The 19,822-nt window shown below is 46.4% G+C and overlaps 4 protein-coding genes across 4 annotated transcripts; all 4 read left to right on the top strand.

The window, feature by feature from the left end:
* Positions 1-1,085: 1,085 nt before the first annotated feature.
* On the top strand, positions 1,086-1,909 carry LOC112883571 (low molecular mass early light-inducible protein HV90, chloroplastic-like). Its single transcript, XM_025948887.1, has one exon. It carries the CDS (start codon positions 1,202-1,204, stop codon positions 1,742-1,744), a length of 543 nt encoding a protein of 180 aa, XP_025804672.1. The 5' UTR covers positions 1,086-1,201; the 3' UTR covers positions 1,745-1,909.
* A 2,155-nt stretch (positions 1,910-4,064) lies between these two features.
* On the top strand, positions 4,065-4,847 carry LOC112879655 (low molecular mass early light-inducible protein HV90, chloroplastic-like). The gene has a single exon (XM_025944013.1). It carries the CDS (start codon positions 4,153-4,155, stop codon positions 4,684-4,686), a length of 534 nt encoding a protein of 177 aa, XP_025799798.1. The 5' UTR covers positions 4,065-4,152; the 3' UTR covers positions 4,687-4,847.
* A 3,094-nt stretch (positions 4,848-7,941) lies between these two features.
* LOC112879588 (low molecular mass early light-inducible protein HV90, chloroplastic-like) lies at positions 7,942-8,809 on the top strand. Its single transcript, XM_025943922.1, has one exon. It carries the CDS (start codon positions 8,091-8,093, stop codon positions 8,622-8,624), a length of 534 nt encoding a protein of 177 aa, XP_025799707.1. The 5' UTR covers positions 7,942-8,090; the 3' UTR covers positions 8,625-8,809.
* A 7,700-nt stretch (positions 8,810-16,509) lies between these two features.
* Positions 16,510-17,397, top strand: LOC112879574 (low molecular mass early light-inducible protein HV60, chloroplastic-like). The gene has a single exon (XM_025943853.1). It carries the CDS (start codon positions 16,654-16,656, stop codon positions 17,242-17,244), a length of 591 nt encoding a protein of 196 aa, XP_025799638.1. The 5' UTR covers positions 16,510-16,653; the 3' UTR covers positions 17,245-17,397.
* The last annotated feature ends 2,425 nt before the right edge of the window (positions 17,398-19,822 follow it).

Raw genomic sequence — 19,822 nt, 5'->3', positions numbered from 1 at the left:
CAGAAAACGAATAGATCTTAACATGCTCATAACATGATAGAAGATAAAATATTGCAGCAGCAATATCAACCCTAACCAAATCATACTAGGTATGAAAAGCATAGTTAGGAACAGAAAGTCGTACGTGTCTTGCGTGACTGGAATAACGAGGCAAAGATGACGACGTCGATGATCAGCACCTCCGCGCGCTTGACGACGCCGAGTCGCGCCCCACTGTCGAGGAGGTAGACGAGCCGTGGCGACGAGGATGTAGAGCCGATGTGGAAGCGTTCGAGCAGTCGCGCAGAGCGCTTCCCAAAAACCTTATTCGCCCTCTCCCGGTGCAGGATCGCTGAGGGCGAGGTTCCGGAGACCTGCTCTCCCGATCGCCGGTGCACGCCGACGAACGGGATGAAGTAGTGTACACGGCGACGCAACAGGTGGGTTGAGGCGTATTGTGCGTTGTAGGTTTTCTCTACGTTGTTATCTTATCTGTGCCGGCACCCGCGCGTATTTATTAGAACTGCTAGGGTTTTGGCGTCCCAAAACCTAGTCGGTTATGAGTCCCAAAAATCCGCGCGTGAAATCCGTTGTAGGTTTTTCTCTACGTTGTTATCTTATCTGTGCTGGCACCCGCGCGTATTTATTAGGAGAACTGCTAGGGTTTTGGCGTCCCAAAACCTAGTCGGTTACGAGTCCCAAAAATCCGCGCGTGAAATCCGTAACAGATTCAAAGTGGCAAAAGAAAGGAAGCCGACTGGAGAGCCGATTCCGGATCGGCAAAAAGAAGCTGCATGCCCGCAAGGGTTGGACCCGGATTTTGGCGGACCATTCACGCGCACGTCGCATGCGCGCGCCCGAAGCCCGAGCAAGGCGAGGCGAGCGAGCGCGCGCGTGTTCTTCCTTCTTCCTCTCACCCACACTTGCAAGAGCATGGAGAGCATCCAACTATTTAAGTTAGGTTCCCTCCACCTCCACTAGCAAGGTGGGACTAACTTGTTGCTATGCACCTATGCACTAATGGGCCTTTGAGATTTTACAGGAATTATTTGGATTTACATGGACTAGGCCCAAATATTCCAACAATAAAGCCGCCACCACGCCCCCAACCAGCCATAGCACAGCACAACAGCAGCAGAAGCGAGTCACAGGCTCACAGTCTCACAGCTTCAACAAACAAAGCCATCGATCCGTGTTCACTGCGCCCAGGACATCATTTCCCATGGCGACCACGGTGATGGCCTCCGCCGCGAGCTCCCTCGCCTTCGCCGCCACCGGCGCGCGCGCCGGCAGCTTCCCCACCCGGCTTCCGGCGGCTGGGCTCGCGCCGCGCCGGCGCGCGCCGCTCGTCTGCAAGGCCGCCAAGCCCAAGGATGCTGAGACAATCAGCGCGGCCGCCACGCCCAAGCCGGCGAGCCCGGGGATCTGGGACGCGCTGGCGTTCAGCGGGCCGGCGCCGGAGCGGATCAACGGGCGCCTCGCCATGGTGGGCTTCGTGTCCGCGCTCGCCGTCGAGGCGGCCCGAGGGGACGGCCTCCTCGCGCAGGCCGGCAACGGCGCGGGGCTCACGTGGTTCGCGTACACCGCCGTCGTGCTGTCCGCGGCGTCGCTGGCGCCGCTGCTCCAGGGGGAGAGCGCTGAGGCCCGGAGCGGCGGCTTCATGACCGCCGACGCCGAGCTCTGGAACGGCCGCCTCGCCATGCTGGGGCTCGTCGCGCTCGCGGCCACCGAGTACCTCACCGGCGCTCCCTTCGTCCACGTGTAGATACGGCGTATATTCTACGTGTCTGTAGATGTGTAGAGGAGCTAGTGTATACGTATGTTTGTACGGCCGGTGGTGCTTGTAAGCTCGGTTAAGTCCTGTCGTATGGAAACATTCTAGGATTCTCTCGAAAAAATCTAAGGGGGAACAAGGACTCGTTTGACAAAATTACTGCATTTGTGCCGGAAAAACCTTTCAGTCAACGGTCATGTAAATTTGAATGAACTTCTTCCGTGCTATTTCCTTGTATTTTTGTAGAATAATTTTAGAATTTAACAAGCGCTATTATTTCAGTGGAGTGAGGCTATTATTTCAGTGGAGTGAGGCGTCTGTGATAATTTTATCAATATTAAAATTAGCCCGCTCAGATTTTTGGATGCGCGTGCTCGTAGGAGTAGGATTATGTGCCTTTATTAATAAATTATTTCAAGCATTCAAAATTTGTCCAACAATGAATGTATTTATAACTTTTGGACTAGCTTGATTAAATTGCACGCACATTTAATTATCACATTTTTTATCAAGTTTTTTCTTTCAAACATCCATTTTTCTCTTGTTTCCAGGTGCATACTCATTTATTTCTCTGAATTTTTCCCTTTCTAAGATTTTCTTCACCAGGATTTGGTTTATCAAGTGCTTTAATTAGGGGTAACCAAGTCATTTCTCTTGACTACTCCCTCTGTTCCATAAAGTGCATCTCTTACACATTTCAGACATATTAGTAGTCACAATAGATGACTTGCATGTCCTAATTAATCTCCAATTAAATCAGTTAAGAAACTAAACCTTTGAAAAGAAATATATCGGACAATTAAACTCAGATGCACCTTGTAAAGGAAATTGCATTTTGGAAAAGAAAAAATATGTTAATTAAATGTGCATGCATCTTGGTAATGGGAAGAAAATTAGATAACTAAATGTGCATGCAATTAAATTAAATCTAGCTGGTCCGAAAGTTATAAATGCATTTTTTGTGGGATAAATTTTAAACGCTAGAAGTATAAATCTATCTGAAAAATTCTAAGAGATGCTCTTTGCAAAATAGAGACAGTTATATTTTTTAAAGTAGTCAAAGTTAGTTAAGTTCAATTTATGACAAAACTAAGACATATCTCTTCTTTTCTAAAAATATAACATACCTCTTCTTTCCTAAAAATATACTTCCTCCTTCCTAAAAAAAAGTCAACATGTGATTCAAAATTTATTGCTACCATTCGAGTATTTGCGTATGCATGCAGTAGTTAATTGCGATAAGATACGACCAATAAACAGGGATAATCAAGACCATTTCGTACATCTATTAACCCATTTAAACTTTATAGAGTGATTTCATCATATATCTAAATAGCGCTTAGCTGGTTAGATTATTTGTGTTGGAACACCTCCTCTCACTCGAGCTCGAATCCTCGATTCGGCACACGTGCTTATATTTCTAGAATTAATATAAAAGATAGCATACACTATTATTTTAGTGGTAGCTAATATGCTATTCAACAGCGAGGCACATGTGGTGACTTCATCCATCAATCAAGATCTTTCGGCTCAATCTCGCGGTGGTACCCTAGGATCAGATTGCGTGAGTACCTTCTATCGTTGAGTATGCGTGCGCGTATACAATCATTTGCGTATGTACTGTGTTTAGAAAAAAATTATTATTATTCGTTTTCCTATATAATTATAAGATCTTTCGCTTTGGATGATTTTTACAAATGATTTGAACGGGGATCATTATATTGCGTCTCGGAACAGGACATCTTGTAACCGCGAGAAGATAGGATGTCCTTAAAGCAGAGATTGAGAGAACTACGAGCATTTTCCTCGTCCATGGTGGTACGAGGTCGCCGGAGAACAAATACGGTTCCCCGGCGGCCGGAGCTTGATCGATGCCACTCTCAGGTTCCAGATTTCTGGTCTGACCGATCTCAGTCCCGATCCGGTTCACTCGCTCGTTAACCATGCAAATTACCAGCACCTCGTTAGAATTCGCGCGTTAGCCACAGGCCACACGACATACACCTCTCCTACTACTACTTGGCTTGCTTGGCGGCTTCTTCCATGTCGCCACTCGTCATCTCCCTCGCCTGCCTGCGCGGCCGCCTCGCTCTCCACGTCGATGGCCCCGCGCCCAGCTCACTGTGATCCTGCCTCACTCCACGTCGCGCGGATGTACCAGTCCTCCGACGGGCTACGGCTCTATCACCTCGGTCCACGGCCGTGGATGTCCCGCCGACGTGGCCCCCGCCGCGGCCACCACCGTCAACCTCGTCACGGGCCGCCTCGCCTCCTCCCCTGCCCCCTATAAAGCCGGCATCTCGCTCCCAATCGACCTCAGATCACAGCACAACAGCAGCGACAGAAGCAATAGCAAGCGATCAATCTGTGCGACCTCATCACCAGCCCGTGCATTCCCGATGGCGACCACGGTGATGGCCTCCTCGAGCTCCCTTGCCTTCGCCGCTGGCGTGCGCGCCGCGGCCGGCCGCTTCCCATCCCGGCTTCCGGCGGCCGGGCTCGCGCCACGCCGGCGCGCACCGCTCGTCAGGGCGCAGGCCGAGGACGCTGAGAAAAGCGCGGCCTCCACGCCGAAGCCAGCGAGCCCGGGGCTCTGGGACGCGCTGGCGTTCAGCGGCCCCGCGCCGGAGCGGATCAACGGGCGCCTCGCCATGGTGGGCTTCGTGTCGGCGCTCGCCGTCGAGGCATCCCGCGGCGGGGGCCTCCTCTCGCAGGCCGGGAGCGGGTCCGGGCTCGCCTGGTTCGCGGCCACTGCCGCCGTGCTCTCCGTGGCGTCGCTGGTGCCGGTCCTCAGGGGGGAGAGCGCCGAGGGCCGGAGCGGCGGCGTCATGAGCGCCGACGCCGAGCTCTGGAACGGACGCTTCGCCATGCTGGGCCTCGTCGCCCTCGCCGTCACCGAGTACATCACCGGCGCGCCCTTCGTCAACGTGTAGATATATATATACGTCGTATATTGTACGCGTGTAGCTGTGTAGTGGATGAGCTACTGTATACGTATTTGTGTATGGCCGGGGTGCTTGTAAGCTAGGTTAAGTACAGTAGTCTGAAACAATGAAGGATTTCTTTGACACAATTACTGTGTCTGTGCAAAAAACTTTTATTCGGCGAAATGGTCATGTAAATTTGAAATGAACTTTCTTCGCGACACAATAATGCTGCCAAATGGCTTAATGTTTCCTAGCTAGTATTGTACAAGACGTAGCTCTAATGCTCTTCTTCCATCATGTTCTTACCATGCAAAGCGTCATTTTTTTCCTCTAAACACGTTGTCTCTATGAACGTCTATAGAGGCTAAGGGCCTGTTTAGATCAGGGCGCAAAAAGGCAAAAAAAATTTTTGCAAAGGAATCTTACCAATTTGAAGTACTAAATGAAGTCTATTTACAAAACTTTTTGCATGGATGGGTTGTAAATCACGAGACGAATCTAATGATGCTAATTAATCCATGATTAAGCAATAATTAGCGGATGGTTACTGTAGCATCACTGTTGCAAAACATGGATTAAGTAGTCTCATTAGATTCGTCTCGCGATTTACAGCCCATCCATGAAAAAGTTTTGTAAATAGACTTCATTTAGTACTTCAAATTAGCAAGATTCCTTTAGTATCTTTGTGTTTACGGCTTTTTTGCGTTTTTGCGGAGGGAACTAAACAGGCCCTAAATCATAAAATTGATGGACTTTATGGTAGTCACACCAACTTGCTCCAGTCTTCAAATACTTTGCTTTGAACATAGTGTCACATACATAAGGCTTTGTTTCCTACAGTATCATTATATTGAGGTGCTTTATACATTTATTATGTTTTTCTTGTCTATTTTTGCCGAGCATTTGACCTCTTTTTTCCATGTCTTTTTTTGGCCAAGTACTGAGTACTGACATGCTTTGGTTTATTGGTGTGTATTTTTTTCTTACTCACACTGCCACAACAAGAGTTGCATGTATTTGATATGTTGCCATCAAATTACAATAATTTTTTTGCACCTAATTGGCCACTTATTCGCTCGTGTTTGCCGTGTACTCCTACTTACTATCTTTCGAGTCTCTTTTTGCCCGTATATTTGACATGCTACAACACAAACTTTTTTGCTCATGGTCACACGTGTTTTGCTGCCTCCAAATTTCAGATATTTTGTTTTGTTTTACGTTAAAATTCACTAACTTTTATCAAGATTACTTAAAAAATGCACCAATACCTGCAACATTAAATTAGTTCCATTAAATCCACCTGATATGAAATAACTCCAGGCAGCACCCTCATTTAGCATGCTAGATGTTATTATATTCCCTCTATCCCACAAAGATTTGATATCTAGTCTAGCATTCTAAATTTATCCCATAATGAATGCATTTGTACCTTTCTGACAAGCTAGAATTAATTGCATGCACATTTAATTGACGGATTACATTTTCGTTTCTAGGTGCATGCCTATTTAATTGCCCGATTTTTTTCCCTTTCCAGGGTTTGCTTCATCCAGGTTCGGTTTATTATTAACAGCTTTAATTATGGACATCCAAGTCATTTATCTTAACTGCAAAGCTATCTGAAAAATTCAAGGATTGCACTCAACGTGGGATGAAAGGAGTACATTTTTTTATAAAATTGATCACAATTAGTTATGTTTGATTTAGGACAAATCTAAAACATAGTCCCTCGCTCTAGCTATCATAAAAATATAGGTATTTCTATTTTTTGTCCTAAGTCAAATTATGAAATTTGATCAAGTTTGTATAGAAGAATATCAACATCTACCACATAAAAAATGTATACTATAAGAATATATTTCAAAATGGATCCAATAATACTGTTTTGATATTATATGTTGTTATTCTTTTCTATAAGATTATTCAAACAAGAAATGGTTTCACTTATAACAATCTCACTATCTTTGACCCAATTTATAGAAAAATAGACCAATATCAGCAACATTAAATTAGTTCTATCCACCATATAAACTATCTCTTGCCAGCATATCTTTTTAGTATTGTAGATATTAATATACACCTATCCGACCAATAGTGCATTCTTGCATTTGGAATTTGTCCCATAATTAGTGTATTTGTAGCTTTTGGACCAGCTAGATTTGATGGCATGCACATTTATTTGCCTATATTTTTCCTTGGTAGACTTTTTCCCCCCTTTGCAAGGTTTGCTTCATCAAGATTCGGTTTATTAATCACTTTAATTGGAGCATCCAAGTCATTTGTCATGACCACTAATTTATTCAAAATTTTTCTAAATGCGCTCTTGTGGGACGGAGGTAGTACATTTCTCATAAAATTAGTCAAAGTTAGGTAAGTATGATTTAGGGCAAGACTAAAACATACTCTCTCCATACTAAAAGTATTTTTACTTTTGTCCTAAGTCAAATATATTAAATTTAATCCAGTTTGTATAAAAGAATATCAACATCTACCACACGAAATATACGACGTACACTATGAAAATATATTTCATAATGGTTAACAACATATAATACCATGTCAATATTGTCAATGGTGTTGTTCTTTTATCTACCAGCTTATCCAAACAGAAGACGGTGACAATATTAAAAATGATTATAATTTGGAGAACAGTTACATCTCGTAACCGCGAGAAGGAACGACGTTACAGCAGAGATTGAGAGAAACACGAGCTCTCTTTCTAGTTTCTAGTCCACGCTGGAACGAGGTCGCCGGAGAAGAAACGAGAAGCCCGCCGGCGGCCGGAGCTCGATCGAGGCCAACAGCTGCTGGTTCCAGAAATTTGATCACACTCATTCGCGGAACCATGCAAACTACCAACGTACACCTCGACTAAAAATCGCATTAGCCACAGAAGTACACGACGGACGCCTCTGACCTCTCCCTTGGCGGCTTCTTCCATGTCGCCACTCGCCTTGGCGCTGGTAGCTCACACGTCTCCCGCGCGCCCCCGGCGTGGTTCTGGAATCTTGCGCCACTTTTCGGCGACGGAGCGGCTACCTCCCTGCGCGGCGGCCTCGCCGCCCACGTCGACGGCAACGAGGTAGCCCGGCTCGCTGGAGTCCACGTCGCGCGCATGTACTAGTTAGTCCTCATACTCTCTCTCTCACCGGCGTTTACGGCCGTGAATCTCCCGCCGACGTGGCCCCCACCGCGGCCACCACCGTCAACCTCGTCACGGGCCGCCTCGCCACCTCCCCTGCCCCCTATAAAGCGGGCATCTCGCCCCCAACCGATCTCAAATCGATCGGAGCACAATAGCAACGACAGAGAAGCAAGCAAGCAATCCGTGTGACCTCGTACCACAGCTAGCTCTGCACGCCCCTTCTTCCAACGGCCGGCCCCTGAGTTCCCCAGCCCGTGCATTATTCCCGATGGCGACCACGGTGATGGCCTCCGCCGCGAGTTCTCTCGCCTTCGCCGCCACCGGCGCGCGCGCCGGCCGCTTCCCCGCCCGGCTTCCGGCGGCCGGGCTCGCGCCGCGTCGGCGCGCATTGCTCGTCAGGTCGCAGGCCAAGGATCCTGAGACCAAGCGCGCCGAGGAGAAGCCGGCGGCGAGCCAGGGGCTCTGGGACGCGCTGGCGTTCAGCGGCCCCGCGCCGGAGCGGATCAATGGGCGCCTCGCCATGGTGGGCTTCGTGTCCGCGCTCGCCGTCGAGGCGGCCCGCGGAGACGGCCTCCTCGCGCAGGTCGGCAACGGCGCCGGGCTCGCGTGGTTCGCGTACACGGCCGTCGTGCTGTCCGCAGCGTCGCTGGCGCCGCTGCTCCAGGGGGAGAGCGCCGAGGACAGGAGCGGCGGCTTCATGACCGCCGACGCCGAGCTCTGGAACGGCCGCCTCGCCATGCTCGGGCTCGTCGCGCTCGCGGCCACCGAGTACCTCACCGGCGCGCCCTTGGTCAACGTGTAAATACGGTGTACCTTTACGTACGCATACGTGTAGCTGTATGTGTAGACGAGGTAGTGTATAGTGTGTATATGTATGTACGGCCGGGGTACTTGTGAGCTCGGTTAAGTATAGTAGTCTTGGAACATTGTAGGGCTCCCTGGAAATAAAATAAGAGGAAACATTGAAGGACTCCTTTGAAAAAAAAATACTGTGTTTGTGCAAAAATCTTTGAGTTAAACGGTCATGGAAATTTGAAATGAACTTTTTTCTTGCGGCACAGAATTTGCGTAGAAGATGTAGCTTAACGGCTCTACCATCATATATTTACCATGCAAAACATCGATTTTTTTGTTCCAAACACCCTATCTTAGTAAACGTATAAGAGACTAGGTTAATAAAATTTTGAACTGGATAGGCTCATTTTTTAATATTTTATTGGACACAGCTAATTTACGACCGGCCATAAATTAGACCGATCGCATGGCAGCTCCGTTTCAGAAAAGCAATTAGATTAGCCTTTTGTTTTAGCAATCAGCCTCGGCACTGTTGTTGCAAGCAGCATCATATTTCCTACACCCCACGGCCCACCCCAACGGAATCCTGAAAAAAGACTATTCCACGTAGTTACAAATGACGTAAGCGCATGCATGCATATAATATCAAAAATAAAAAGATCGTAGTTTCAAAACTAAGCATCAAAATCAAAATCCGATTACAAACAAGATCTCACACCACTATATTTTAATAATATATTTTTTTGAGATAAAATATTTTTTTAGTGTATTCTAATTTGCTTATGATGTTTGCAAAAATTATTTATGGCTTTACATCATGTTGCTTTACACCGCTGAATTCAGTTAAGCGGATATTGGTGTTCATATTGTGAAGATTGATTATTTGGTGTGATTAGTGGATGAGGGTAAACAACATTGTTGGAAAAGTGAATGTTTATTACATAATCGATAATAGGCAAATTTAGTAGATCAGTTGAGCATTTTAACTAATTTATTTGGATTTTTCTATTATATATAAAGTAATTTGTGTGTCTTTAAAAAATATTATCGAAACACATACAAGTGGGGTGGTCTCTTCGAAAGAGACACAATTGTGCAATCAGAATTTAAATTTGATGGATGGTTTAAGAACTATAAATTTTTTAATTTTTGAAATTGCTTGCACGTGCAATAGCATCTTCCATTGGTCCAACGATATACATTGCAAGTGGGTGGATGACAAATTTAGACTACCATGCAATAGCGCAAACGTACGACCGGTTGCAACTAAATCATTACCATTTTATTTCATTTCATATAGTACCTCTAGAAAGAAGCGATAGATGCATTGAAAAGTTAACACGAAACAGCTTGTAGAAAAATAAAATTGCACTGGCGACCTCTATGATGGTCTTCTTCTTTCAATTGTTCATAGCCCATCAGAGCTTGAAAAATACCTTGAAAAAGCAGCAAGTGAAAGAAACACCTGCAAACACACCCTTGTCCCATAAAGATTTGAATATTGCAATAAATCGGAAACAACGAGACCACTAAAAGAATATCGGCTGGAGTATCACATCAAGCAACGCACGATTGCAGTCATTTACTACCAAAGTAGAGGTTTGGAGAAACCGGATCTTACTGCAAAACAAACTGAACGAAAAGATCAAAGTTGCCACATGAAACGACTGCCGGTGAAAGGATCTTCGTGATGCCTGAAGGGGATCACGGGGCAAATAAACGTATTTGAAAAATCTAAAAAAATTTCGCAGCAATTAAATATGTTGGAACTCCCGACACTATGTAGGAAGTTCCGATGGATCGGAACTTCCGACACCGGATCGGAACTTCCTACGTAGTGTCGGAAGTTCTGACGAAATGAAGTTCTTTTTACGAAATTTAAAAGTAAATTCAAAATTGCAGAATCTGGTTGAATCAAAGGTTGCGTAGTGATGCTAGAAGCCTTCTACAAGTGATCTTTGCAAGCACAACAAATCGAGTACGTAGATCGGCATAAAATAAACTCTAGATCAACAAGAACTAAATAAATATAATAAGCACAAGACACAAGAGAAGAGATTTGTTTATCGAAGTTCACTCCCACTAAGAAAGCTACGCCTCTGTTGAGGAGCTCACAAAGAGCTGGGTCTTCCACTAACCTTTTACCTCACTCAATCAACCATAAAGGAGGATTGAGTCACTTATTATAAAATCTACAAAGAATGGGTTATACAAACTTCCCGAGGTGCCCACACACGAGAAGACGCTCAACCAGGCGACGCCGAACCATCTAGAAGCAAGCTTCAAGAGTAACAAACATGAATCGATGGATGGAGAGGCTTCAAGTGCTCTTGAGATGAACGTGGCTGCCTTTTCACTCAAGTGCTTATGTCTTGCACCTCAATCTTGCTCTCACCCAAGCCCTAATCAACTCAAGGAATTGCTCAAAGGAAGGATTGGGGAGTGGAGTAGAAGCTTGTGGAGATGTTTTTCTCGGGGAAGAACAGCAGCAAATGAGAAGGGGGGTGGCGGGGCATAAATACCCAACCCCAAAAAACTAGCTGTTAGTGTGCTGATTAAGTGATTGTCGGAACTTCCGACCCTATTAAAACAGCCGGCCGAGAACCCTCTGTTGGAACTATGAAGCAACTTCCGGCAGGGGCCGGAACTTCCAACACACATTGAGTCAGTGAGAAAACTAAGTGTACAAGTGTATAATTTTGTGGCTCTCTTGGGTAGTTAGTGTCTCAATTAAGCATTTTGACGTCTTCAATCTATCTACTCGCATCCTTCTTAATAGTACGGTATTTTCTATAGTCAAATTCAAAATATAAAATAAATAAAGATTTTCTTTTGAGCTCCATCAACGTCTATCAAGTAGATTGGCATCTTTCCACGTAAATATTTCATTTCACTGAACTTTAATCTATCCATAGCTCGATAAACATATTAGCTTGTTAATTATGCATGTCATCAAAGCCAAATCCATTTAGAGGGTCAAAAACACTTGGATTGGCACACCAACTGCCAAGAAATGAAGCCAATCTATAGATCTAGCACAAGCTACCCTCATTGGCCCTTCATTGTATTGGATGTTGTTGAGGTAGGGAGAGATTGAAGAGATGATTTAGACAAGTGACAGTAGAAAAAGGCGACCGGTTAAACCGACGGTCTGGAAAATAAACTGAACTGATCGGTGCATTGGAAAATTGCTACTATGATGAAGTCAAGTCAGTAGCACCAGTTTAACTGACGGTATGCGTCGATGCATCTGTTAGCTGGATCAAGTGAAGAAATACAGAGGCACGGCTGAACCGATGGTCAAAAAGAAGGCGTTGGTGCATTGGTACTTCAATATTGCAGAATGGTTTTTGGAGTTGGAGATGGCGGTTGAACCGACGGTACGTCGGAGCAATCTATCGTTGCAATGACGCAAGCAAGCTCAGGCGTGGCAGAGAGACGTTCAACGGCTAGCATACAAATTCAGAGTGACCGGTTAAACCGACGGTTATGACGGGTTTAACAATCACTTTAGACTTTTTGGTAGAAAAGCATGCAACGGCTAGGAATGGATCTCTAGCCTACATAAGATCTCACCCCGGGTTATTTGTGGTTGCTGGAGTTCGTGAGAAGCTACAAAAACTTTGCTGAAGTTCTTCAAGCCAACCAAAAAGCTTATTGATCAAATTATTAGATTTAGCACAAGTTTTATGAGCTGTAGTGCTAGGCTAGCTCTAGAGAGAGTGCGAGAGCAAAGTATTATGACCTTATGATGATTCTTGAGTGAACCTCAAACTTGTACCTCAGTGTGCTGGCCCCTTGGAGTCTTTGTGGCTCATCGGCAAGTTTTTAACCCTCCAGCTTGGTGTGGAGCAGCGACAACGGCTTCGTGCGGAGGACAAGGAGACCCCTCCTTCGTGGAAAACTCCATAGTGAAAGTAGCATCAAGATGTTCAGGGACTTGGCATGAGCCTTAGTGGCTGAGCCTTTGTGGCAAGTCAAGAAAAGTCCCGGAAGAGATTTGGTGATCGGGAAGCAATATTTTTAGCGAGTGCTTCAACAATATAGACTAGAGGTGGCTTAGTGTCTACTGATACCATGGGATAAATTCTTACTTTAAGAGTTTGTTTGCTCTCATCCCCTTATTTTTTTTCCACATTTCATGTTTCCACATTTCATGGGATAAATTCTCTGCAACTTGTGTGCCTTTTATTTTTTAAGTGTAGTATCTTATTATGATTGGTTATACGTTGCAAAGAGAGGCTATAGGTTGCAAAATTTTTTAGGATGGGAGTTTTACACTAGTTGAATTTTAGTTGCACATCTAGATAGTATGATCTAGTTTATATTTTTATACAAAGTAGATTGAGCTATGTTTTAGAATTATCTGATTCATCGCCTCCTCTATTAGACTACAAATACCGATTTACGTTGCGCCATCACCACCACCACATCGTTGATATCACTCACTACACCACGGTTGGCTTATGGTAACTTACGATCAGTTGGTAAAAGCGCTTGCAGCAACTTGCGATCAGTTGCTATAGACTTTTAGCAACCGACGCGGTCCGTCCCTGTAAGTGGGGTTGCTAAAGACTTTAGCAACCGACCACCTCTTTAGCAACCGACCCTCCATAGCTGTTCTATATCTTTACCAACTGATTGTACAACCCTTTAGCAACCAACAGTAAGTTATAACGCCTAATATAATCTGAATAAATGGCATACTAATAACAATTGTTAATTCAGAGCTATGTTGTCACGAAAGATTCAAAATGTCAACTGAGTAAACAAGCAAGAAATCATCACAAATAAGTTGTATCAAATTATTGACTTCATTAAGCAATCCTTCACATGCTCATAAGTTACCATCATCTTTCCAAATCATCCAACTAATTAACAATGTTTGCATGTTTACAAAATCATTCACAAAATACTTCCATGTTATTTACTTGAAACGGTCCTATACAAAGTAGCTTCTATCATCCAATCCTCCAGCACACAACAACTTTCTTCGGCCTCTATCCCTCCCTGGACAGTAAGAGTATACAATGAGTCAGTTATCAAGCTCTCTAAACTGGCAGCGCTTAAGGACATCTTTATTGCAGTATACATGAACATGTATCTACATCAAGTTTGTAACCTTCAGGTATTAACATTACGAACAATTATTTAATAATGGTTACACATATGAATCAAAATATAAACAAGCTTGTATGCATCGAAGTAACCTTCAGCTGTTAATATTACGAACAATCTTCCTCACAATTCAACAGAACTTTAGCCTTTTCAATTTCTTCAGACAGATTGCAAGTAATTTGATCTTTCCAGAGAGCATGTATGCATCAAAGTAACTAAAGATTAAATATAAAATACCAAACATGACAAATGCATAGGTTATCCAGAAATGTCAAAACAAACAAATGAATTAGTATGTCATCTAACTCAGTTATGTTCTTATAATCTTAATCTGGGGAAAACTTAAAGTTTTAGTTTAACTTATACCTGCAGTAGCAAAGGAAGGAACAAATGAAGGGATACAGAGGAAGTATCATAAGATTGCTTCACAGTGAAGTCTTCTTCTATGTTTCTTTTGACCATTTACCCTACCAATAAAAAATGTCTTAAGGTATAATTCTAATCATTAGGTAATATTTTAAGAAATTATGAAAGACCAATAAAGAATGTCTTAAGGTATAACTCTAATCATCGTTGTCAAAGATGTCGATCGACAGGAGCCTTTGTGATGCAAATATAAGGCAATCCATAAGAAAATTAAAGGTTAAAATGATGCAGAGACCAATCTATATAGAAAATCAGATTGCTCCATAATCACTTAGATCTTCATAATGATCTATGCATGAATCACTATTTCTGTGCACATGCAGGGAAAAACCATGCATCAGCCTAGGTTCCCGGCGTCCTCCGATCCGGTGGGGGGCGTGCGGCGGCCGGCGGCGGGGCGGGCGGGGGCGGGCGGCGGTGGCCCGGGGCGGGCGGCGGCTGGGGGTGGGGCGGGGGGCGGCGGCGGCGGCCGGGGGCGGGGTGGGGGGCGGCGGCGGCCGGGGGCGGAGCGGGGGGCGACGGCGGCGGTCGGGGGTGGGGCGGCGGCGGCGGGGGGCGAGCGGCGGCGGCCGGGGGTGGGGCAGGGGGCGGCGGCCCGGGGCGGGTGGCGGCCGGGGGCGGGGCGGGAGGCGGCGGCCGGCGGCGGGGCGGGGTGCGGCGGCGGCGGCCGGGGGCGGGGCGGGGGCCGGCGGCCGGGGGCGGGGGTGGGGCGGGGGGCGGAGGGCGGGCGGCGGCGGCGGCGGCCGGGGGCGGAGCGGGGGGCGGCGGCGGCGGCGGCGGCCCGGGGCGGGCGGGGGGCGGCGGCAGCCGGGGGTGGGGCGGGGGGCAGCGGCCCGGGGCGGGGGCGGGCGGCCGGCCGGGAGTGGGGCGGGGGCGGGCGGTCGGGTGGGGTGGGGGTGGGATTGCTAGGGTTAGGGTTAGGGTTAGTCTGGTATATATAGGGGTAAGATTAGTGGGTTTTAATGGGCTTTTTATGTGCTTTAGCGGACCTTTGATACATGGGCCGTGCCAGGACGGCCTGTGGGCTTGAAGTGAGGTCCAATCACGCCCCACAAATGGGTCACTCTGTCCGTCTAAATCTTTTAGCTACCGGCTGCCGGTCTGGATATACAATATTTACCAACCGATCGTATGTTGATATAATTGTATAGTTTTAGCAACTAATCGCCTGATACTAAAACTGCTTTTAGCAACCAACTTTCTATCCTAACGTTTTAACAACCAACAGCCAGTAGTTAGTATCAGTTGCTAAATGTCATCCGTGGTATAGTGACTGTGGAATAAAATCTAACGTAGTATAGACTAGATCTACAAAGAGAATGGATCCCCACTTCTCTAACTACATATTTTGCGGTTTTGCCCGAAGAAAGAGAGGAGAACTAAGTTGGTAGCGGCAGCATGTCTCGCAGCCGCCGCGCTATGATTAGCTGTGCGAGGGGGGAAAAGCGATAGGTGCCATTGCATCAGGGTAAGAAGGAGTTTGCCAAATTAAGCTCAAAATTACCATATAATACTAAGGGGTATACAAGTCCCTGGAGCAGGGCACCACATGGTCAATTTGGTACTGGCTTCACCCCTGGGTGCAACAATATTATTTCGATACTGTAAATATCGTTAACTTTTATAAGCTTATTCATCATACAGAAGATATTGATAGTAATAGAGATTATTATATTTTAAAACTGGGATCATTACATTTTGCAACACCACGTCTCGTAACCACTGCACGAGAAAGAACGGTGTCAAGGCAGAAATTCTTCCTCGTCCATAGTGCCACAGTGGGACGAGGCCGCCGGAGAAGAAACGAGAAGCCCGCCGCCGGCCGGAGCTTGAACGAGGCCAGTAGCAGGTTCCAGAAATCTGATCTCACTCGCAACCCGATTCAGTCAGTGGTTCGCTCATTCGATAAACCATGCGAATCACATAACACGTCGACTGAAACCGCATTCGCAGTACGACAGGCGCCTATCCTGCTGCTCGGCTTGGCTTCTTCTTCCTTGTCGCCACTCGCCACTGGCACTCGGAGCTCACACGCCCCCCGCGCGCCCCCTGCGTGGTTCTCGAATCTTTCGCCACTTTTCTGCGACGGAGCGGGCCACCTCCCTGCGCGGCGGCCTCGCCGTCCACGTCGACGGCGACGAGGTAGCCCAGCTCGCTGTGACCCTGCCTCCCTCCACGTCGCGCGCATGTACTAGCTTAGCTAGCTAGCTAGCCCTCGTACTCTCTCTCATCGGCGTTTACGGCCGTGAGTTTCCCGCCGACGTGGCCCCCGCCGTCGCCACCACCGCCCACCCCGTCACGGGCGGGGCTAGCGCCGCCCCTCCACCTATAAAAGCCGACACCCTTCTCGCCACCATCACACAGCACAAAAAGCGAGAAAAGTGAAGCAAAGCAACAAAGAAGCGATTAGCCGTGACATCACAGCGAGCCTCCCGTGCTACGAGCCTCCGTCCATCTCCAGTTCTCCACATCACCCGAGCACGTAAGATTCGATGGCAGCCACGGTGATGATGGCCTCCATGAGCTCCCTCGCCTTCGCCACCGCGGGCGCGCGTGCCGGCGTCCTCCCCGTCCCCGTCCCGGCGGCCGCGCTCGCGCCGCGCCGACGCGCCATGGTCGTCAGGGCCCAGGCCGAGGATGCTAGGCCAACAACGGAGGAGACAACCGCGGCGTCCTCCTCCTCGCCTTCTCCGGCGCCCTCCACTCCCCTGACGGCGAAGCCAAAGGCGGCGAGCCCCGGGCTGTGGGACGCTCTGGCGTTCAGCGGGCCGGCCCCCGAGCGCATCAACGGGCGCCTCGCCATGGTGGGCTTCGTGTCCGCGCTCGCCGTGGAGGCGTCCCGCGGCGGGGGCCTCCTCTCGCAGGCGGGCAGCGGGACCGGGCTGGCCTGGTTCGCGGCCACGGCTGCCGTGCTCTCCGTGGCGTCGCTGGTGCCGGTCCTCAGGGGGGAGAGCGCCGAGGGCCGGAGCGGCGGCGTCATGAGCGCCGACGCCGAGCTCTGGAACGGGCGCTTCGCCATGCTGGGGCTCGTCGCGCTCGCCGTCACCGAGTACATCACCGGCGCGCCCTTCGTCAACGTGTAAATGCGGCCAACATTATTGTACGGGCACGTAGCTGTGTAGTAGAGGAGGTAGTGTAAGCATTGGCTAGGACACTCTGGGAAGGACTCGTTTGTAAAACTCTTCCGTTAAACGGTCATGTAAAATTGTTGATTTGAAATGACTTTCTTTGCAACACAGAGGCTGTCAAATGGCCTAATGTTCAGAAGTTTTTTTTTTCTTTTCGAGACACCCAGTAATCCATAAGAACGTCGAGGAGACTTCTCCCTCCGGCCTTCTGATACTTTGCGTTGAACTTGAACATATTCTCATCATATACCTAATCAGACTTGTTTCCTAGCATTATTAAACAACTGAATTATTCAGCTATATATTTTTCAGTTCAATCTGTCCATATGCCTGAACAAATGTCTGAAATATCTTACAACTGAATGTTATGTTGCAGACGCATTGCCAACAAAATTAATACTATTTGTAGTAGCTAGCTCGCCAAAAACCGACTGTTCTAGGAAAGTCCATATGGTTTTCAACCATGAATGAAGAAGTGGAAGAAGAAAAGAAGTGGAAGAAGAAAAGAAGGAAGAACAAGAAAAAGTAAGGAGGAAGAAAAAAGAAGGGCAATAAGCTGATTTTGAGAAGTCATAACCATCAAATGTTAGGTCTTGGTGTGTCAATGGGTAAGATTGCTCAGCCAAGATATACCAGGCTCTCCGAATCTGATCCCATGAGTTGTGGTCGCAGGTCATCCAATAATGGAAGATTAGATATCAAAGTGGGGAGTTTGTCATCAACGGTCATCGTGTTAAGTCTCAATTTCTTTAAAGACTCAAGATAGCCAAACGAGAACGGCATGCCATAAGAGAAATTGGTCCCTGCTAGATTAGTATTTCCAAATTATTTTCTGCTGGGAAGTATGTTAATCACACAGAAAGTATGGGACCCTCAAATTTTTTAGCCGGGAGATTTTTGTTGAAAACCGCCCTTCAAACTTATTGCTTGATATGTCTAGAACAGTCAAAGAAGCTAGTTCAGAAAAGTACGGGGGAGTTTGCCGGTGATCCAATTGTTTGCGAGGCTGATCACCGTAAGTGAGCGAATCGAAGCCTTGAGAATGAAGGGTGGATAGAACCTGATATAAAACAACAGGATAAGCTAAGAATATGTATGCTTCGATTTTTGACATTTGGCGAACAAAATTAAAATATATTTATCTCAAAATACTTTGTCTTAGAAAGCTAAGTAGTTTTGAAATCCATGGCAATGCTAAAATTATAGACCGGGATAATTTATTGGAGTTTATATACACTTGGAAAATAGAGGAGGATTGGATCCAGCATGGAGGCAGGAGGGGCATCTGCCCCCTACCCATGTAGCCCATGGAGCCTCCCAAAGAACCCCCAACAATTTGGGAATAAGCCGATTTTGAGAAGTTATAACAATCAAGCGTTAGATGTTTCAATTGGGTAAGACTGTTGAGCCAAGATAATCCCGTGTTCTCCGAATCTGATCTCATATGTTGTATTACCAGGTCATCCAATAATGGAAGCTTAGATATCAAAGCAGGGAGTTTGTCATCAACGGCTATCGTGTTAAGCCCCATTATCTTTAAAAACTCAAGATTGCTAAACGAGGTCGGCATGTCATAAGAGAAATTGGTCCCTGCTAGATTTAGTGTTTCCATATTATTTTCTACTGGAAAGTGTGTTAATCTCACAGAAAGCATGAGGTTATTGGACAAATCAAGCGTACTCAGAATTTTTAGCTGGAAGATTTTTGTTGGAAACTGCCTTTCAAATTTATTATTTAATATGTCTAAAATGATCAGGAAGATAGTTCAGAAAAGTACTCGGAGAGTTTGCCGGTGATCCAATTATTTGCGAGGCTGATCACCGTAAGTGAGCGAAGCCTTGACAATGAAGGGTGGATAGATCCTGATATAAAACAACATGATAAGCTAAGAATATGTATGTTTTGATTTTTGTCATTTGGGGAAAAATATTAAGATATATTTTTCTCAAAATACTTTGGTCTTGGAAAAGTAAGTAGTTTTGAAAATAATGGCACTTCTAAAATTATAGATCGGGGTAATTTATTGAAGTTTACATATACACTTGGGAAACAGTGGCGGATGTGATCCAGTGCAGGGTAATGTTAGACTAAACGGTAAACGCTAAATAGTCGATGGCCTATCGTTTAGCTATTTATTTGATCTAAACGACCATTTAAATAGATTAAACAGTCATTAAATGGGGTAAACGGCTGATTAAACGGACACGATTGGCCACTGTGTAGCGTTTACATGGCGTGTACATGTGCTAAATGGCCGTGTAGGCGAACAATGGTGTGACACACCTAACGTGATGGATATCACTTCTCAAAATCGGCTTATTCCCCTTCTTCTTCCTCCCTTGTTTCTTTTTCTTCTTCTTCCTTCTTCATTCATGGTTGAAAATTGTTACGGGGAGGGGGGCTTTGGGAGGCTACATGGGTTGTAGTCGTGGGTCATCATCCAATAATGAAAGCTTAGATATCAAAACGGAAAGTTATCAGCGGCCATCATGTTAAGCCCAAATATCTTTAAAGACTCAAGATTGCCAAATGA

Source organism: Panicum hallii, chromosome 2 (genome assembly GCF_002211085.1).
Source record: "Panicum hallii strain FIL2 chromosome 2, PHallii_v3.1, whole genome shotgun sequence".
NCBI classification, from domain to species: domain Eukaryota; kingdom Viridiplantae; phylum Streptophyta; class Magnoliopsida; order Poales; family Poaceae; genus Panicum; species Panicum hallii.
The sequence above is the reverse complement of the archived record's forward strand: the minus strand, read 5'-3'. Positions and strand labels throughout refer to the sequence as shown.

Excerpts from the sequence above, each read along its gene's own strand:
- LOC112883571 (XM_025948887.1), top strand. The coding sequence starts at position 1,202 with ATGGCGACCACGGTGATGGCCTCCGCCGCGAGCTCCCTCGCCTTCGCC.
- LOC112879655 (XM_025944013.1), top strand. The coding sequence starts at position 4,153 with ATGGCGACCACGGTGATGGCCTCCTCGAGCTCCCTTGCCTTCGCCGCT.
- LOC112879588 (XM_025943922.1), top strand. The coding sequence starts at position 8,091 with ATGGCGACCACGGTGATGGCCTCCGCCGCGAGTTCTCTCGCCTTCGCC.
- LOC112879574 (XM_025943853.1), top strand. The coding sequence starts at position 16,654 with ATGGCAGCCACGGTGATGATGGCCTCCATGAGCTCCCTCGCCTTCGCC.